The 21,072-nt window shown below is 35.2% G+C and overlaps 1 protein-coding gene across 1 annotated transcript in view; it reads left to right on the top strand.

The window, feature by feature from the left end:
- Positions 1-4,170: 4,170 nt before the first annotated feature.
- LOC101889975 (mucin-2) overlaps positions 4,171-21,072 on the top strand; it is a 534,609-nt gene continuing 517,707 nt past the window's right edge. Inside the window, exons 1-2 of the mRNA XM_059121607.1 lie at positions 4,171-6,650; positions 18,422-19,693. Coding sequence (XP_058977590.1) covers positions 18,486-19,693 — 1,208 coding nt within the window. The 5' untranslated portion in view covers positions 4,171-6,650; positions 18,422-18,485. The remainder of the gene's footprint in view (positions 6,651-18,421; positions 19,694-21,072) is intronic.

The following is a 21,072-nucleotide window of genomic DNA, read 5'->3' on the forward strand; positions in this document are numbered from 1 at the left end:
AGTTTTTTCATCTCATCCTGTATATATAAAAACCCTTACATATTTGTTTTGTGAAGAATACAGGCTAAATATATTTGTAGATTTTGGTATGAACAATAAGTGCGTTCAATAATAATTATTTGAGTTGTCATTGTTAAATAAATACATTATTGCTACCATTTGCTATAAAAACCATTGGACTTCTGACACCAAACATCAGTTCAACAGTTTTGTCTTCACTATCCCCAAATCAAAAATGAAATTCAACAAAGTTTTCTTTATTGCCGCAGCCATGATTTTATCCCTTAGCTCGACTGAAGCTAAACCCAATCCAAAACCGGAACCCTTACCCGAGCCCATTTTGAATATTGTCACCGATCTTCTCGGCGGACTTTTGGTAAGTACTTAAAGTATGATTTCATTTTATGAGTATTACTATCATAATATTTTTATTCTTTTTTGTAGGGTGGAAAGTAAAAATATCGAATACAGTTAAAATTTTTTCTTAAAGAAAAATCAGTTTTTTAAAAATAAAGGAAAGCCTAGTAACCACTTTTTGAAATGATTGGTCTTTGGAAATTTCTAAATATTTGTTTTAATGCCAGAGTTTTGGGTTTACATTGCCGAAAAACGTTTTTTACAAACCAAGCAAAAACTTTATTTTATACGACAGGGCTGATTTTTTTGGACAATTTACCATATGAACATTTAAGTTATTGTGTGTCGTAAAATTTCTAAAATTTGAGAGGGCTGTGGGGTATATTGAGTTACTCATTTGGATTTTCCAATATTACAAGGACCTTAAAAATCACAACGGGGTTTATGAAGCTTATGTGAAAATTTTGAAATATATTAAAAATTTATTGTAAGATAAATTATCATCCCATGAGAGCCCAATTTACAAAAGTGCAAGCAATTCGGTTGGAAAGTTTGGCTAAAGCCTTCGCAAAATACCAAATAACAAGAGGTATGCTAATTCTGAGGCTTTATTACCTAGAGGGCCTTTTATGTCCTGTAACAACATTAAACGCCAATCAAGTAAATAAGCAGCTAAGTTCGGCCGGGCCGAACGTTTAATACTTTTCACCATTTGGAAGGAACGTGGGGACTATACGATGACGTGGACCTGCATATGAATTTTTTTTGCCATAGGCTGTAGTACCCATTACGAACCTTAATACGAAATTTGTTTCAATTACGGTGAATAATGTTGCAAAAATCATGAAAATACCGAGTATCGGGAGGTCCCTTAAATAGGGGTGCTATACGAAGACGTGGACCCGCATGGCCCATTTTCAATACCAAAAGTCCTGCAGACATAATATGCATTTGAGTAAAATTGTTTCAACCTACTTCATTTCGTTCGGAAGCTAGAGTGATTTCCACAAACGGACAGACGAACAAACGTACAGATGGATGGACATCACTAAATCGACATACAGGGTTGCCCATATTCGACGGACCCATGTTTTTTTTTTTTTTAATTGTGCCCTTTTTGCTGCATTTTCCATCGTTTTTGCCAACATTTCGGCCGGAATAGCGGCTATTTCTTGACGAATGTTGTCCTTGAGCTCTTCTACGGTCCTTGGCTTGTTAACGTAAACCTTTGACTTCAAATATCCCCACAAGAAGAAGTCAGGCGGCGTCAAATCGGGTGAACGCGGTGGCCATTCCAAATCACCACTTTTCGACATCAAACGGCCCGGAAACAAATTCTTCAGAAAATCGATTGTTATGCGACTTGTGTGCGGTGGGGCGCCTGAATAATTGGCATCACAAAATTGGTCATCATGTCGCGAAAACGCTCCTGATTGATGGTAACAGCATGGCCATTTTCACTTTGGAAGGAAAACGGTCCAATGACCGTGGCAGCGATATTCTCGGCCGATCGCCTTGGTCGACTTTTATATGGCCTCTTCGGATTAGAAAGAGCCTTACCAGTCGAACATTTTTCGTATAAACGCTTAATGGTGTTCTTAGAAGGCGCACTTCTCACATTTTTAATGTTTTAAAAGCACGTTGAGTTTTCACAATTGGCTTCTTCTGTTGAATGTAAATTTCAACTATTTCAGAGCGCTCGCGTGGCGTGTATTGTTTCATGGTAAAAATCTGCTTGGACTGACGCTTCAAACGCGGTATGTCATTAAGCGATGTGATATCTCTGTCAAAAGTTATGGCGTTGCCAGATGGGTCCGTCGCATATGGGCAACCCTGTAGAATTTTATGCTGATCAAGAATTTCTATACTTTGTGGGGTCTAAAATGTATATTTCGAGGTGTTACAAACGGAATTACAAACTCAATTTACCCTCCATACTATGGTGGAGGATATACAATTTTTTTTTCTTATTTAAAGTTTCTGCACAACCTCCTTACAAAGACCATGGTTATTCAATAATGGGAATATTAACGAGTATTGTTGAATCTTAACCTCTCTCGCAAGCCCTAATGTTTAATAGACGACGTTGATATACCCTACACCACAAAGTGGTAATTGTATTATGTCCTTGTGCATTTGTTTGTAACATGGACAAGGAAGCGAGACAGACTCATAGTTACTTTTCAGGAATCACTTTCTGAGTCGATTCATGCATGTCAGTCCGTCCATCTGTCCATGTATTTTTGTGGACAAAATGCAGGTAGCATTTATTATCCGATTGAGATGAAATTTTCCAAACAACATTTGTTTGACCCAAGGACGAATTGATGAGAATCGGTTCAAAATTAAATATAGCTCCCATATATATCTTCAACCGATTTGGGGTTTAAAGACCCTCACACACGTAATATGCAGTCCACAAGAATGATAGTTGGTACCAGATAACTTTTGGAGCTCAAAAATACCACTGTCAAATTTTCTTGAAATCGGATCATATTATAATACATACCATCAACCGATTTCGAGATAGTTGTACACCAAATGGTTAATATAAGTCCCGAATTTTGGCACATACCACCGAATTCAGTCTAGAAAGAATTTTGAGAAAATCGGTTCAGATATAGCTATAGCTCCTATACACATGTTTCATACGATTTGGAGTTTAAAGTCCCTCACACTCCACAACAATGATATTTGATACCGGGAATCAGATGCATCTCGAAAATACCTCTGCCAAAATTTATCTAGATCTGGTCAGATTTTTATATAGTTCATCCGATTTTACGGTTATTGCTCACCATATATGTAATATCAGCCCAAATTGAATAGATTTTTTTTATATTTTATAGAGCTCAGGAATACCTCTCTCAAATTTTATCAAGTTCGGATCAGATTAGTATATAGCTTCCATATATGTATTCAATCGATTTCGGGTTAATTTTACTCCAAATGGTACATCCGACCGAATTCAGTTTAAAAGCAAGTACATTAAATTTGGATAAAATCGGTTCAGATATAGTTATAGCTCCCATATATATGTTTCATCCGATTTGGTCCTTAAGTCCCTCACATTCGTAATATGCATTCGACAACAATGATATTTGGTACCAGATATTCTATAAGATATAGAGCTCAGAAATTCCTCTGATAAATGTCATCAAGGTCGGTTCAGATTTGTCAAAAATTCGTAAATTTTGATACGTCCGACCGAATTCAGTCTAGAAGAAAGTACATAAAAGTTGGAGAAAATTGTGCATCAAATGGCCAATATCTGACCAAAAGTCCTGAGTTTTGGTACATCCAAACTAATTCTGTCTAGAAGCAAGTACATCATATAGCTCCCATATATATGTTTCATCCGATTTGGTCTTTAAGTCCCTCACATTCGTAAAATGCATTCGACAACAATAAGATTCGTATCAGATATCTAGAGACCTGATATCCAAGTTTATTGTGCAAATAATGGCGAAATCAGCCCAAATGGAGTGAATTTAGGGACGTATGTTTCCATTTTGTGGAACTCGGCTCCGATATATGTTTTTAATATTATCTTTCACGAAGTGATATGCTGCACTTTATAGCAATGTAATTTGGTATAAAAGATTAAAATGTCTTTGTCAAATTTAGTGAAAATCGATTCAGAATTGGATACGCCTCCCATATATAAGTTCCTTCTGAAACCAAATTATAACTGCTCTAAAGCCAAATGTTGATAGGTGGTATGATCTACTTTAAATATGTTTTTTTTTAATGTTATCATAAAATCACTGTGGATTTCATACAATTTCGAACTTAACTTCTTTTTTACTCAATTTACATTTTAAGATTCCCTCTTATAAGAACCTTTCCTTCTTGACATTCACCCTATGGCATTAACATTTCCAACTGGAATGCTAACACCAGTGTGCCACACACTCTTTGGAGATTGTATCCTGTTAACTCACAACATAACACAGCCAACCCCCCAACGAACACCCATTCTGTTAACTGCTGCTATCAATGAATTAACATTGCTGTTAATGACGCGTTCACAGCGAAAAAGGGGAGTTCGAACGACCAGCAACAACAATAACATTGTTTCTGTTATGGACTTGTGGCCATGCTCTCTTAACACTTTAGTCATTCTCGCAGTGAGTTTGTTGGCATGCGGTTCGTGCGTTTTCTGAAAGCGGACGGTCATTTCAATATATAACAAGCAGCAACGTTGCTGATGTGCAGCTAGGCTACTACCAAAATACAAGAGTAAAAAGTGTGTGCGTGTGTAGTGTAGTGTGTGCTTTTAACTTGTTGTTCTTTTTATTATTGTAATGATGGTGATGTTGATGTGATGTGATGTTGAATAAAAAATAAAGTATGAAAGAAGAATTTTTATCTCACCAAAAGAAGCGCAGTGTCTAAATCAGAAATAGTTCAACGTGGAAATTCCAAAAAAAAAGAAAGAAAATAAATTAAGGAGGGTAGGAGAAAAAAATCAATGAAATTGCTGGCAGCCAACACCATAGCTTTTCGTCCCTTAAAATCGCGTTGCACAAATGAAAATAAGTTATTGCAAAGCTGCTATTGAAAAAATCAAAGGAATTTGAAAAAGCAAAAAATAATATTGAAAAATAAATAAAAAGCAGCATTTTTTATCTATCGAATGAAGCCCAACAAAAGTGAGCAATAAAATTTCGTGTGTTTTTTATCAAACGGTTCTTCTTCGCTGTTGGATATGCTTGCGGTTGCGGTCGCGTTCTTCGTTGTGCCATCCAAAATTTATTGCGAGCAGAGCATTCGTTTTGCGGTGACATTCACTCTACGTTCTCGTTAAAGTGCGAAAATCTAATTAATTTTCAATGAAGAGGTGTCGGGTGCTCCACTAATGTTACGAGTGGCTGCGTATGTGTGTGCGTGCGTAATATGTGTCAATTCGTTCGTGTGTGTAATTAATAATTCAATAAATATCAAATGGCCTGACACAAAATCGCTGTTTGATCATTTACATAGTACCTACAGTGGAAAAGAATAAAAAATAATAATAAAAATAAGAAGAGGACTACAAAACAAAAATTTGTGTTTATTTAAATGCGTATTGAGGTCATTTATCAAAAAAACAAAACATCGTCAACGGCCTTAAACAACAACAAATATCAACGTCATCTTCTACTACACAACCAACGGCAGCAGTGACGGCGGCGTCAACCAACAAATAGTGAACGTCAACCTCTGAGGAGACGACCCCCATTAAATTGTTCATTAGAACGGTCACATCAACGGCGCTTCGGCAGCAGCAGCAGCAAAAGAAACAACAACTACCACACGATAATCATTCAAAACAAATTTTACAAGTGTCACACAGTGTAACGTGTTTCGTCGTGTTCGTGGATTTTTGGAGCATTGTTGTGTTTTTGTTTTCCTTTGGTTTTCTTTCAATTTCTCATTGATTGTTGGGGCCACCGAGAGAGAGAGAGAGAGTACATGAAAAAGAGTGAAGTGCGAGAGAGATTCATTCGATGTCATGAGAAGAGAACGTTACGGTTTAATTTTGGGGTCTGAATAAAGTGTTGCAAATAATAAGAATAACAACACTAATAATAACAACATAAACAAATCGCAAAATAAAAACAGCTGCTGGCCTTTTTTGTTGTTGTATCTTTGAATGGTTGAAGAGGATGTTAGTTAAACGGTACGTCATCCACAAATACCTATTCTGTGGAGTATACAAACAATGAGAAAACTATAAATTTAGATGAGTGCTGGTGTACTTTAATGAAAGAAAGAATGAAAAAAACAACAAACGAATTATCATTGAGATTGAATATCAAAATCGATAAACGCAAATGAATGGTGTTAGACTCCGGAATATGGCCAGCAGGTGTAGATGAATAATTAAATACGAAAGATAGCAATAAAAGTGAGTGAAGAATCGAAAAGCGTTGGAATAAAAGCAAAATAAACAAAACGTATGGAATAGAATGAATAAATAATATATAAATAACAAAGGCCATTATTAAATGGAATAGAAAAATGCAAGTCGAATACAATAATAAAGTGTGAAAATTTGGAAAAAAAATAAATAAATATAATATAAAAATATTAAATGTGTGTGTAATATCTGAAAAAAAATTGTTTGGTGTTAAAAATTATGTGCTTTTTTAAATGCAAAAATTATTTATTCTAAATTGCAAATAAAATCATAATTATTAAAATAATAAAAAATCGTATTAAAGAAAATAAACAAATTAAAATGTCTTCGAATTTTATTGTGGAATAAATCAATAAAAGCATACTTGGAGACGCAGAAGTAATAATAGGTTGGTATTAATTAATTATTAGTTTTTATACCCTCCACCGTAGTATGGAGGGTATATTACGTTTAATTTTCCGTGTGAAACACATCCAAATATACATTTTAGACCCCACAAAGTATATATGTCCTTGATCAGCATAACATTTTATGTCGATTTTGCAATGTCCGTTCGTTTGTCTGTCTGTGGAATTCACTCTAGCTTCGGAACGAAATTAAGTAGGTTGATAAAATTTTACTCAAATGTGTATTATGCCTGCAGGACTTTTGGTATTGAAAATGAATCATATAAGTCCTCGTTTTGGTATAGCCCACATATAATGGTACCTCTATTTTTTCGGTATTTTGTTGATTTAAGCGGCATTATTCACCGGAAATGTTTAAAATTTTGTATTTGAAGTTCGTAGTGGATACTGCAGCCTATGACAGAAACTTGTCTGTTAGGTCCACGTTTTAGTATAGCCCCCATATAACGGCACCTACATATATTCGGTATTTTGATGATTTTAGCTACATTATTTACCAAATTTTTTCAAGTTTCACATTTGAATAGTGTAATGGATTATGACAAAAGTTGCCTATGTAGGCCTAAGTCATCGTATAGACCCTAATATAACGGCTACTTTCGGTATATTTAAGATTTTACAAAAATTTTTTAACGGATTTTATTTTTTTGAAAATTGCTAAAATCGTTCCCAATGATGGAGGGCATTCAAAGATCGGCCCGGCCGAACTTACAGCTTGTTTACTTGTTTGCCGGTCCACGTTTAAATTTGAAATTTTTTTTTAAAAAATACCTACTTCGATGTTCTAAAATGGATTTACATCTGAAACAGTCGTAATTTGGGGTAAAATTTTGAACTTTTGATGTCTTTTGAGACCTTTGGTAGAATTCAAAAAAAAAATTATCAAATTATTCTGCAGAATAGTTTGACTTGCTACGATCCCGTTTAAGATTTTTGAAAAAGAGACAAAAAACTGGAACAAAGTCAAACGCCACAATATCACGGAAACGACCGATGGTACGAGACACAAAAGATTTATTCACATTTAAACGCTAGAGTGCTCGAACGATAGACAATTGTCACACTATCTCGCTTGAATTCCATCACGAATATCTTTTTTCCTGGAAAATTCTCGCCAAAATGGTTTTGTACGCTTGTAAACAATATAATGAGGTGCTACTGGAACAACTTTAACAGCTGTCGTACGAAAAATGACAGTTTGTTGCAGTTTTTAATTATTATGTATATATATATATATATATATATATATATATATATATATATATATATATATATATATATATATATAAATATATATATATATATATATATATATATATATATATATATATAAATATATATATATATATATATATATATATATATATATATATATATAAATATATATATATATATATATATATATATATATATATATATATATATATATATATACATATATATATATCATCGTATCAAATGTTACAACCCTTTCTTGTCATAAACTCTAACCTCTTTCATGCACTAAAGTTTCGACATTGGAGGAATCTGGTATTTGGGGTGTATGAAAAAACTTAGAATATTCTATACTTAACATGGTGTAGAGAGTATAAAAGTCTCCAAGATTATCAATAAATTTACTTTGTTATAGTTTTAATAATATAATTATAATATCTTCATCTGATAATTGAAATCATGCTTACGCCTTTTCTCAACATCTTACTTAATTTCTTTCTTCTTATTCCCATGATAAATAATGTGACATGTTTAAGTCCTTGTATCCAATCTCGATATTTACCACATGCTATCAGTATTTATTTAAACCCTAATAATGTTTTGATGATCTTAGTCTGAAGATAAATTTTCACTATTTTTTAACATAAAATATTCCATTATATTATATTTTACAATTTTACCTAGAATTCTGCTTCCATTACTGTTATCCCAAAATTCATATTTCTGTCAGAACTCTTACCTAGTCCACGCTGAATTTTTTCTCGTTAAACTAATTCATATTAATTTTGTAACATGGTGTTAATTTGTTGAAATTACTCTGCATTCATTCTTTACATTTACATTCAACGAAGGAAAATATGGTATTTTGTGTATTTTTATGATAATTGCTCCATTCACCTACTTTCGTTTATAGAATGTATGAAATTCATTTTTGTCTCTCTCATGCTCTCTCTATCTTTTTATATGTGTTCTCACTGCATTTACTACGGCCCCACCAAAACCCCCCATCACACAAACAGATGAAAAAAAAAACATGCTAGCGCACATGAATACCCATACATGCCAAAAACAAAATACCCAAAAACAATAATAATAATAACAACAAATCCCAATAGACTTAGCAGAATACCAAACAGTATTAAGGCAAACAACAACAGACCACAACAATTTGTGTTTTGATAGCTCTGAGAGTTTTCAACTCATAACAACATAAAATTTCTCCATTGGATTGGAGCCATAACAAGAGAGCAACAGTATAATGTTTATTTTTTAACATTGTTTCATCGATACCGGTCTCCCAAAAAATAAGTGCTCTCTCACAGCAATGTTGTCAAATCTCTTTCTCTCGGAGTATCCCATTTCAGCTGGGAGCCTACTATACTACACAAAATATACGACACACGACAATTCATTGATTTTTTTCCTGTAAATGTTTGTATACAAAAAATGTGGAAAGCGCAACAGAAGAGCAAATCAAACAAATTAAAAAATTACGTAATTAATAAATTATAAATCGAAATCTAGTCAAGATGATTTCCAAATTAAAAAAAATTTAATTTTCTAATTGGAATTTTTGGTTTGGGGCGACATGAAAATGCATTGCTTTTGAAGTGTGTCAAGTGTTGCTGCCAATAAGAAAATCAACTCATATTTTATGGGGGGCTCTCTTTCTCACTCACTTACGCTCTCTCTGTCCCATACAATTGCAGTGCATATCCAAAAATAACCACACTGCATCTTCTTGCTTGCATTCCCTCTGCGATTTTTTTCGTTTTTGACCAAATAAATACTGACTGACTGACACTGCTGCTGTTGCCGTAGCCGAGAAGGCTGGCTGTAGGCATTTTTAGTGACTTGTTTTTGCTGGCTATCACATTGTGTGTTTGTTTTAAAATTGATTTGTTGATGTACTTTGGCTGCAGTCAAAACAAGAGCCGAGCCGCACACAAAACTCATGAATTTCATTCACACTTTTCAACTTTTGACATATGTGGGGCGTAGTGTAAATGGAAATGTAAATGAATGTAAAAGGGTAACAAAGGAATGTAGTGAATCAGCTGTGTGGCCTAAAGAGGGGAATGTAGTTATGTGAAATAAATACAAATAAGGACATAAAATTTAATATTGTACTAATTATGATGGGTTTTGGAATAGGGAGTTGTGAACTTTTAAAGAATATTTTTGAAGACTATCCAAGGATGTAATTGCATTTTCTAGGAAATATCCTTAAAAGGCAATTAAGAATATTTCCAAGGATTATTGAAGGACATAATCATGATTTTTTAAAAATATATTTTTCCTTTTTTAAATTGTTTAAGGACCCGCCGAAGTGGTTTCCCTGTCCTTGTCAAATTCTATATATTCCTCGGAGGATATATATCTTTTGATACGTATTACAGAACAATAACGTGTAACAAAACAATAACGGCTTCAAGTCAAACACCTCCCGTACTAAGTCCGTTTCAGAACATTTAAAGTGGTTCCGTCCATCTGTCTAACTGATTGGCTTGTACGCACGATAAATGTCGAAAAGAATATCGGATTAAATCCAAACATGACAGTTCGTTATTTTTATACCCTCCACCATATTTGTCATTATTTTATTTGTCATTAGGTTTGTAACTCCTCGAAATATGCATAATAGACCCTACAAAGTATATATATTCGGGATCAGCGTAAAATTCTAAGAGGATCTAGCGATGTCTGTCTGTTGTAATCACGCAATCTTTCGAACGAATTGGGATAGAAGGCTAAAATTTTGCATACATGCATAGTTTACCAGTAGGCAGGATAAGTTCGTAAATTATGTTCCACGTTTGCGTATAGCCCCCATATAACAATGCCTCCCGATATTTGGTGTTTTCATGATTTTAGCCACATTATTTATCGGAATTATTTCATGTTTCATATTTAAAGTTCATAATGGGTACTACAGGTCCACGTCTATGTATGGCCACCATATGACGTCACCTCCTGATATTTGGTATTTTGATGATTTCAGCAACGTTATTAATTGGAATCGTTTTAAATTTCGTATTGAAAAATCTTAATGGGTACTACAACCTATGGCAAAAAATTTTGTATGTAGATCCACATCTTCGTACAGCCCCCGATATTTGGTATTTTTATGATTGTAGCGACATTATTTACCGGAATTATTTCCAATATCGTAATTTTATGTTTGTATGCAGGTCCACGTCTTTGTGTAACCCCCTTACAACGGTACCTCCCTATAGTCGGTATTTTTATGATTTCAGCAACATTATTCGCCGGAACCGTTTCAAATTTCGTATTTGAAGTTCGCAATGGTCAGGTCCATATATCATCGTATAGTTTTTATTTTTCATTTCATTTAAGTGGTAGCTTTCGGATTTTTTTTTTAATTTTTCAAGTTCTTTCGAAATGATGGAGGGTATTAAAAGTTCGGCCTGACCGAACTTGCTGTGTTTATACCCTACACCACAAGGTGGTCAGGGTATTATGTCTTTGTGCATTTGTTTGTAACAGGCAAAAGGAAACGAGATAGACCCATAGTTCCTTTTGATGATCTGCATAGAATCACATTCTGAGTCGATTTATGCATGTCCGTCCGTCCGTCTGTCCGTCTGTCCATGTATTTTTGTAAACAAAGTACAGTTCGCATTTATTGCCCTATCCAGATGAAATTTTACACAAATCATTTGTTTGGCCCAAGGACGAACCCTATTGAAATTGGTCAAAATTTAGATATAGCTCCCATATATATCTTCGTCCGATTTGCCTTTTATTGTGCACCAAACGTGTAATATCAGCCCGATTTGTATGGAATTTTGCACATACAACCAAATTAGGCCTGAAAATAAGTATGCCAAATTTGATCGAAATCGGTTCAGATATAGCTATAGCTCCCATATATATTGTTCATCCGATTTGTTATTTTTGTCCTCCACAGCCGTAATATGCACTCTGTAACAACAATATTTTGGGAAATATATCAAATACAACTCAGAAATACATTTGCTAAATTTTATCGAGATCGGTTCAGATTTGGATGTAGCTCCCATATATAACATCGTCCAATTTACCTTTTATTGTGCACCAAACGTCTAATATTTGTCCAAATAGGATGGAATTTGGCACTTACGACCGAATTGAGTCTAGAAGCTAGTATGTCAAATTTGGTGAAGATCGGTTCAGATATAGCTATAGCTCCCATATATACTCTTCAACCGATTTGTTACATTTGTTACCCACAGCTGTAATGTGCACTCCGTAATGACGATTTTCAGGGAAATATATCAAATACAGCTCAGAAATATCTTTGCCAAATTTTATCGAGATCGGTTCCGATTTGAATATAGCTCCCATATATGTCTTTATCCGATTTCAAGTTAATTGTGCACCAAATAGGTTATACAAGTCCGAATTTAAAAGATACAAATGCTTCGGCATATTTAGTTCTTTGAACTTTAAATTATAATAATAGCGTGTATGAACTTTTAATTGTTATGTGGAGCTCTACTAAATTTGCAAAGTGGTGTAGGGTATCATAAAGTCGGCCCCGCCCGACTTTAAGACTTTCTTTACTGGTTTTACTTGTTCGAGTTCGAAGATGAACCAATTGGTTCACTTCTAGTATACAACTCTCCTACAAAAGTTCAAAAAACTAAGAAATATATATACACTGGTGGCCAAAACTAAAGCAACTGAAATTACAAGGAGAATGAATGCCCTGTAACTTTTTTAAAAATTAAGAAAATGAGAAAGTTTTTCTTGTCTTAAATAAGGTACTTTATTCACTTTTTAAAAACCTAAAACATAAAACCAAAATTCATTTTTATATAAAAAATAATGTTTGGTAAAGTCAATTAACCCGATTTTGGCTTGGACAAAACAAAAGCAACTCTGTTGTATATTCATATAACCGCTTCAATTTCAGTTGTTTTTACTGTGATATTTATCGCTTTTTGCTTCCTTCGACAATTTCGCTTGTCATAAATCCTCTTTGAGAAGTTTTTTACAACAGTATGTGTTTTTATTTTCGTTTTTTAAGTACTTCCCAAAAAATTTTAAAAATGGCTAGAAGCAAATACATTACCTGAATAAAACAGCAAATTATCAGTGACTATCAAAACAACATATCACAGAAAATGATTTCCGACAAATATTTCATAAATATTTATGTGATTTCATAATTATTTCTGTATACTAAGTCGGTTTTTTGAAACTGGATCAGTAGTAACAGTCTATAACGGATGAAGGCCATGAAAAACTTCAGCCCGTACTGATCCACAAATTGTCAGAGAAATAAAAAACAACCATTTAAGAGTTCAACTGGATTGGTGAGAGAGCAATCATTGGATATAAGCTCGAGATCAGTGCGTAGACGAGTAGTGGCAGCTGGTCTGCATGCCCGTAAGACATCAAAAAACCATTTATATCTGAAAAAATCAAAAAGGCTTTCGGAAACAAAAATATTAAGTGGAATCAAGCTCAATGGAAAAAACATTATTTCTGGGATGAGTCTACGTTTAATATTAAAGTCTCAGATGTGAAAAATTTTACGGCGAGAAGACCAAAAAATGAAGGACTCAAGCCGCAGTGTTGCAAAGGTACAGTGAAGCATGAGGGTGGGTCAAAAATGGCGTGGCGCTGTTTTTCTTTCTATGGATTTGGGCCTATCCATAAAATAAAGGAAGTTGTGGATCGGTTTGTTTACAAAGATGTGGTGGACATCACGTTGTTCCCTTACGCTGAGTAAAATATTCGGCTGATTTGGGTGTTTCAGCATGACAATGATCCCAAACTTGTATCAAAACTTGTCAAATATTTGTTGCGGGAGTCAAAAATTGATGTTTTTTTTATGGCCGGCACAATCACCTGACCTAAACTCCATAGAAAACCTTTGGAGTATCGTAGATAGGAAGATCAAGCGAGATTCGGAAATAAATAAGCACAACTTTTTCTAAAGAATTCGGGGTGCCTGGGAAAGCACACCCAAGGATCAAATTGAGCGTGTTATAGATTCAATGCCTCGTAGGTGTGCAGCTGCTATCAAAAATAATGGTTATGCTATCGACTACTAGCCAAAATTTAATTATTTTAAAATAAAAAATCAAAAGTTGCTTTAGTTTTGACCAAGCAAAAATTGGGTCATTTTAGTTTTCCACATATTATTTTTCGTTCAAAATTATTTTTGTATTTTTAATTTTAGTTTCTTAAAAGTGAATTAAACCCCTCATTTAAAACTGGAAAAATAATTACGATTTGTTTATTTTTGTAAAAGTTAAAGGACATTTATTGTCTTTGCGATTTAAGTTGCTTTAGTTTTGGCCACCAGTGTAAATCCCATATATATCGAAGAGTATAGTCTAAGAGATATCGCCTTTTATATCATACCTTAGCCATGTAATGAAACATACACTATCCTTTTCGTATCTTCTGTGCAACTTGTCGAAATGAATAAAAATTAATGTTGTAATTTCTAATTTTCTTGTAACGCCCACATTCTATTATTTATACCAATATTAGATGAAATGTAAGAATGGAATATATCGGTATGATATTTCTTCTGGAAAATATCGGTTTCCTCCTTATTATGCCTACCCCACGAAGGGGTATTGGAGGATATGAAATAAGTATAAATCTCATGTGAAAATGCTCTATATTTTTATCTAATCTTCCTTTTGAAGCTAACCCCAACGGTTGTTTTGAGAAATAATTTTCATTAACATTTGCCATTGGGTGGATCACTGGAGCGCAACTAATACATTCATGTTTTTGCATTTCATTATAAAAACGCCACTAAATGTCTTCCATTGTTATCCAAATAAAACATATGAAATGTGTTGGGAATATAACCCACGAATTGATGTTAATAGAGATAACATATTAAGCCATTCATTAAAATATTTTGTCAGAACTTTTTAATGTTTTTTTTTTTCATTCAGAATGTGAGCTTTATTTTGCTTTCCACCCTTAGTGACTCAACATCATCATAATCGTGAATCTGTCATTGAGTTTAGTTTCGAAATTTGGGGCAGTTTATCCCGCAAAGATCATAAAAAGCGGCATCTTAAGCAGTGAAGATGAAGTAGTCGTCGTTAATTGACTAAAATGTTTTTGGGGGGAATTTCTGGTTAACTCCTACCATTTTGATTTCATATTTATTATTTCTTTTGTCCCTCATCATTTTTTTATTAATAAACTATAAAATGATTGGGTTGGAAGTGTCAAAATATTGCTTTGTTATTTTTGGGAATTTTAAAGGATTAATTTTGCCCATATACGGTACTCGTAATAACACACATCATATTTTTGTTCACGTATTTTATGCATGATTGGGACTTATGAGTTGTTGAAATAGTAAAATTCATAGGCACATGAATATAAACATGACTTATCTTGAAATGTTTATGAGATTTAAGTTACTTGAAGATTTTGACTCTTTGTGAGAGAGGTACCCAAAGGAGACGTGCTATGTTTTGATCTCGAATTTGATTTTTCCAAATGATTTTTTTTTCAAGTAATGCTTAGCTATGGGGGAGGTAAAGGCTGACCTACATAACTCATTTTTCCAGTAGACCTAGTATTTGGAGAAATATGCAACAAGTGTGCCGTTTAAAAGAAGTCAGAATTTATATATCGGTGTGGAGATTTAAGAAATGCTTGCCAGACATTTTATTGACGACATAGGAGTGATTCAATTATGCGCTGTTCAGACTACATTGGGTATAATGTTCAAGTTCCTTAGTACAGTAAGCTAGTTTTTTGAGTCCGTAAGTTTATCTGTTCAAAATAAATATGACTATTAGCCAAACGAACTCTTATGGATAGACATATTTCGCAGTTGAATGAACTTTCTATGGCGAAGGGTATGATTTTTCAAATGTTTGACCCCCTAGGGAGTAGATTCCGAAAAATGGTTCAATATTGTCCATTTCGTATCGGACCTAAATAATTTCGCATTTTATAAGCTTCATGGATATTCCAAATTTTGACCTCAGCACCAAAGTGTCGATCACCTCAAGCAAGCGCTTCGCCGGGAATGGGCCAAAATACCACAGAGCAACATTCGGGCGGCGTGGGATATTCCAAATTTTGACCCTCAGTGTGAGAGGCACCAGAAGGAGTGGACCGACATACAGGGTGAGATGAAAAAACTTCAACCAAATTCAGACTGCTGTCAGTTCTAAGCCACTCGTCCGGCAGCTGTTAAAATTATTCCAGTGACAGCTCATTATATTGTTTACAAGCGAGAGAATTTTCCGCAAAAAAAAGTTATTCCTGATGGAATTCAAGCGTGATAGTGTGATTTGTTTATATTTGGCTGGAAAACCACAAGTGGCTATTGTTAGAGCACTCCAGCATTTAAATGTGAATAAATCTTTTGTGTCTCGTACCATAACTCGTTACCGTGCTACTGGTAGCGTAGCCCGACGTGTCAAGGAAGTGGGCGAAAAAAAACAGTACATCATCAGAAATGGTTCGATAAGTAAAGAAGTGACTTGATCGAAAACCTCGTCGCAGTGGCCGAAAAATGGCTAGTGAGCTGAACATATCGCAATATTCCATTCGACAAATATTGAAGAATGAGCTCGGGGTAAAGCCATTGAAATTCCAAAAAGTGCAAGAACTTACACCGCAACGGAAAGAAAATAGACTCAAAAGAGCTAAAGTGTTACTTCGCTTGCCCGAAAGTGGTGAACTGCCGAATTTGGTTTTCTCCGATGAGAAAACATTCGTTGTCCAGCAGTATGTAAACAAACACAATGATCGGGTTTACTTGCCAAAGAGGTCAGCTGAAAACGTGCACCTACGGTTGACTACCAGAAATCAAGCGCCGACCATGGTGATGGTGTGGGCCGCCATAACAGCCGATGGTCGCTCTCCGCTCGTAATAATAGACCGTGGCATCAGAATAAATGCCGAATATTAAAAATATTCTGGAGGGTAGGGCAGACGTTGGACATCCTAACAGGACTCAGCACAATCGCATTCAGCACGCGCCACCTAAGAATGGTTACAAAATGAGGTTCCCCGCTTCATTTCCAGCGCACAATGACCACCAAAATCTCCGGATACCAATCCGTTGGACTATTGTGTATGGAATTTTTTTTTATTTCAAAAGCAAGGTTGGCACTAAAAAATACCAAAGTGTCGATCACCTCAAGCAAGCGCTTCGCCGGGAATGGGCCAGAATACCACAGAGCAACATTCGGGCAGCGTGTGGCGTTTTCATTGGCCGTTTGAAGGGTATAATTCATGCCAAAGATGACCAATTTGAACGAATCTAATCTTATTCTGAAATGTAAGGTTATTTCCGACATTTTTTGCTTTCATCCAAAAAAAAACAAACAAAAAAAAAAAAAAAAAAAAAAAATAATGGCGTTTGACTTTTTTGCAGTTTTTATTCTTGTGTTAGTAGAAATAATGGGATGTGTGAAATATAAAGAGAACCGGATGCTATTTTCAAATTGTATAACCATGTTCGTTGTTCAAAACTCTGGCCCTTTGTGGGGGAGGTACCAGAAATAATGTCCGACCTCTACCACCTTTATAATAGATCTTATTTTGATGGAAATATTGAGATGTGCCAAGTCCGAATGGAATTGGATATTAGTTTCGCCTCTTTTTTTAAGCTTCATTCAAAATTTTGACCTTTTGTGGAGAGGTAGCAGACGGAGTGGACCCATATATTCCATCTTCACACCTGATCAGAGTTTAATAGAAATATTGTGTAATTGAAGTAATGTAATTTGGAGTGGACCGATATTACAGGGTTGCCCATATTCGACGGACCCATCTGGCAACGCCATAACATTTGACAGAGATGTCACATCGCTTAATGACATGCCGCGTTTGAAGCGTCAGTCCAAGCTGATTTTTGTCATGAACCAATACATTACACGCGAGCGCTCTGAAATAGTTGAAATTTACATTCAACAGAAGAAGTCAATTGTGAAAACTCAACGTGCTTTTAAAACATTAAAAAATGTGAGAAGTGCGCCTTCTAAGAATACCATTAGCGTTTATACGAAAAATTTTCGACTGGTAAGGCTCTTTCTAATCCGAAGAGGCCATATAGAAGTCGACCAAGGCGATCGGCCGAGAATATCGCTGCCGTACGAGCCAGTATTGAGAGGTCCCAAAGAACATCCCAAAAACGCCGTTCTCAGCAGTTGGGCATGGCTCGGTCCACTTTACAACGGATTATTCGCATTGATTTGCATTTGTTCCCGTACAAAATTCAATTGACGCAAAAAAAAAACATGGGTCCGTCGAATATGGGCAACCCTGTATCTATCTCCGGTCTCAATCTAAGTTTGATAATAATATTGTGATGTTGGCGAAGTCGGATATATATGGTACCATAATGAAGAGCAAATTTAGTTTTTTATTCTTTATGATTTTTCAAAATATTTTCCACTCGGTGGTGAGAGAGCAAATAAGAACTTCTTTCCCATACCATTTGAAATTTAAGTCAAAATATTTTATTCAAAAAAAAAAAAATTGATAAAAATTAATAAATTTATTTTTTTTTTTTTTCAATTTTCAGGACACAACTGTCAAACTGTTGTCTCCAGCATAATTTCTCGGCAGTTGAAACTACGCTTTTCAAAATGGCTGCCACAAGCGCTGGACTTCAAACACAGCCGCCGCAGCATCAGCAACAACAGCAGCAGCAGCAGTCGGCAACAAATGTAGTGCAACAAAAACTTAATGGCTCGAACACAAATTTACTACTAAATGGAGGTCTTGGTGGTGGCATAATGAGGAATACTCAAATCCCACAACAACAGCCGCCACAAATACACAACTTGCAACAACAGCAACAATTGATGCAACAGTATGCCATGAAACAGCAACAGCATGCAAACTTTCTGCAACATCAGCAGCAGCAGCCGCAACAGCAGTTGCATCATCAGCAACAGAGCAATCAAACGTTTTTAATGCAACAAACGCCGCCGCAGCAACAACAGCAGCAACAAATCTATCAAATATCCCAGCAGACGCAACAGCAACAACAAATGTTTCACTCGCAAAATAATCAATTTGCCAGCAACATGATGCCTTGTCAGAATTTTATGACACCGCCGCCACAATTGCATAGCCAACCAAATCGCTTTACCATGACCAATAACAGCAACAACTCAACTGCCAACAACACCATTAGCGTTAGCAGCAATACCATCACCTGGAGTCAGCAGTATCAAAATTTGCAAAATTCTCGCAAACAGCCGACAATTGTTGCAACCAATCATCACAAACAACCTCCGAGTCCAGCAACACAAATACGTCCCAGCAAACAGCCGCCTTATCAACAGCAGCAACAGCAACAAATGGCTACCAGCAATAATCACAGTACCAACCCAACAAACAATGGCACTGGCAGTCAATTGCAAATGTTGCAGCAACAACAAGAAGTTGTGCCCCCGGTCAATATGCAGCAACAGCAACAGCCACAACAACAACTGCGTCAAGAGGCTTTACAAAATATTGTTGCTGCTGTCGCACCGAAACCAGTGTTGCCAACCCAAACGCTAACACCCAAGTCCGAACCCAATGAAGTGCAAATAAATATTGTTGCAAGTGATAATACAAGACAAATCCAAGTGACTAGTGGTCCAATTGTTGCAAACAAAATAAATAACAACAACAACAACAACAGCAGTTGTGATTTGTCAAAGAACCTACCAAAAGAAACGACGCTCACTAATGGATTAACAGCAACAGCGCCAAATGAAAGTAGCCAATTAGACGCTAAACCCAATATTGCACCGGGTTGGCAAAGACAGTCCAACAACAACAATGAAATTGTTTATATAAGGTAAGTTTGAGAACTGTTTTTTTGGATTTTTCATATTTTTTGTCTTTTGCTGCAATCGTAAATGTGCTTTGTTAACTTTTACTAAATTGGATCGAAATATTAAAAAAAAAAAAAACAAGTAAGCAAAGGCTATAGTCGTGCGGGGCCGACTATGTTATACCCTACAACACTACAATATGTTAGAAGCCCCCTTATGTTTAAATCCATATTGGAAGATTTCGCTTTTGAAATTAGGATTTTGACTAGGGACATTTGCCCAATATTTATGCACTCCGTCGTGCTGTTAGTTGTTGTGGTCCATTTTACAGCCAAATATAATCCAATGGTCATCCAAAATGCTAGAATTCTTCCCTGTCCCTAACTCTCTTCAATTGTGTGATCGGAAAAACATCTCTGTTTTGGATTAATTTGAACCCCTAAATATTTTGCAATCATCTCCAAAAGCAAGAAGCTTCTCCGTACCTCCTAATTTAGACTGATCTATATAATTTGCTTGTCTACGATATTTGGCTATATTCGTCAACGAAATCAGCATAAAAAAGCCAGAAGTTCGCCTTTTGTGTATTTCAGATATCGCCTGTAAGTAATACTGGAATTTTATCACACAAAATTAGTGGTCTATTGTACCCGCTGTCCTAACCTCTAACTTTATGCGAGATTTCGTGTCCTTCGGTTTCTATTTGTGACCTTTATAACGGCTGCAAAATCAGGAACATTTTTAGTTGTTGGTCCATTTCAACCCCTAATATATTGCGGACATCTTTGAAAACAATAGGTCTAGCCCTTCTGAGGCCAACCCTACCCTTATGAAAATTTTCGTGAGGATCGGACGATATTTGCAATACTTATATAATATCCCCAACCTGTGTTGTAAGGTGAAAAAATATTTCAAAATATAAAAAATCAAATTGAAAAAATCGCATGCGATAAAAAATATGAAAAATTAAAAAAATGTCACAAAATACTACAAAATCTATATTAACTTCAATATTGATACCTTTTTATGCGATTTTTTAGATTTTATTCCTTTATGTCAAGAGGGCAATCTGAATTGACAAAATTTGTCAAAATCGGTCCAGCCATTCTTGAGATATAAGCATTCTAACTAACATCCTCTTCCTTTGTATATACACATTGTATATATTTCGCTATATATAACCTATATATTTACTATCGGTATCTACGTAACGGTCAGAATTGACCTATTCGTCTATTTGTGATTTCGCCGGGATTAAAAATATTCGCGATTTAATGGAATTTGACTTTTATTTAACACAAATGTTATTGTCTATTTCACCCACTAAAAATTATCCGATGACCATCAAAATTGGATGGCTTCTGCTCAGCCCTAAGCTCTAGCCCCATGCTAACTTCCGCTT

Source organism: Musca domestica, unplaced genomic scaffold, assembly GCF_030504385.1.
Source record: "Musca domestica strain aabys unplaced genomic scaffold, Musca_domestica.polishedcontigs.V.1.1 1, whole genome shotgun sequence".
NCBI classification, from domain to species: Eukaryota; Metazoa; Arthropoda; class Insecta; order Diptera; family Muscidae; genus Musca; species Musca domestica.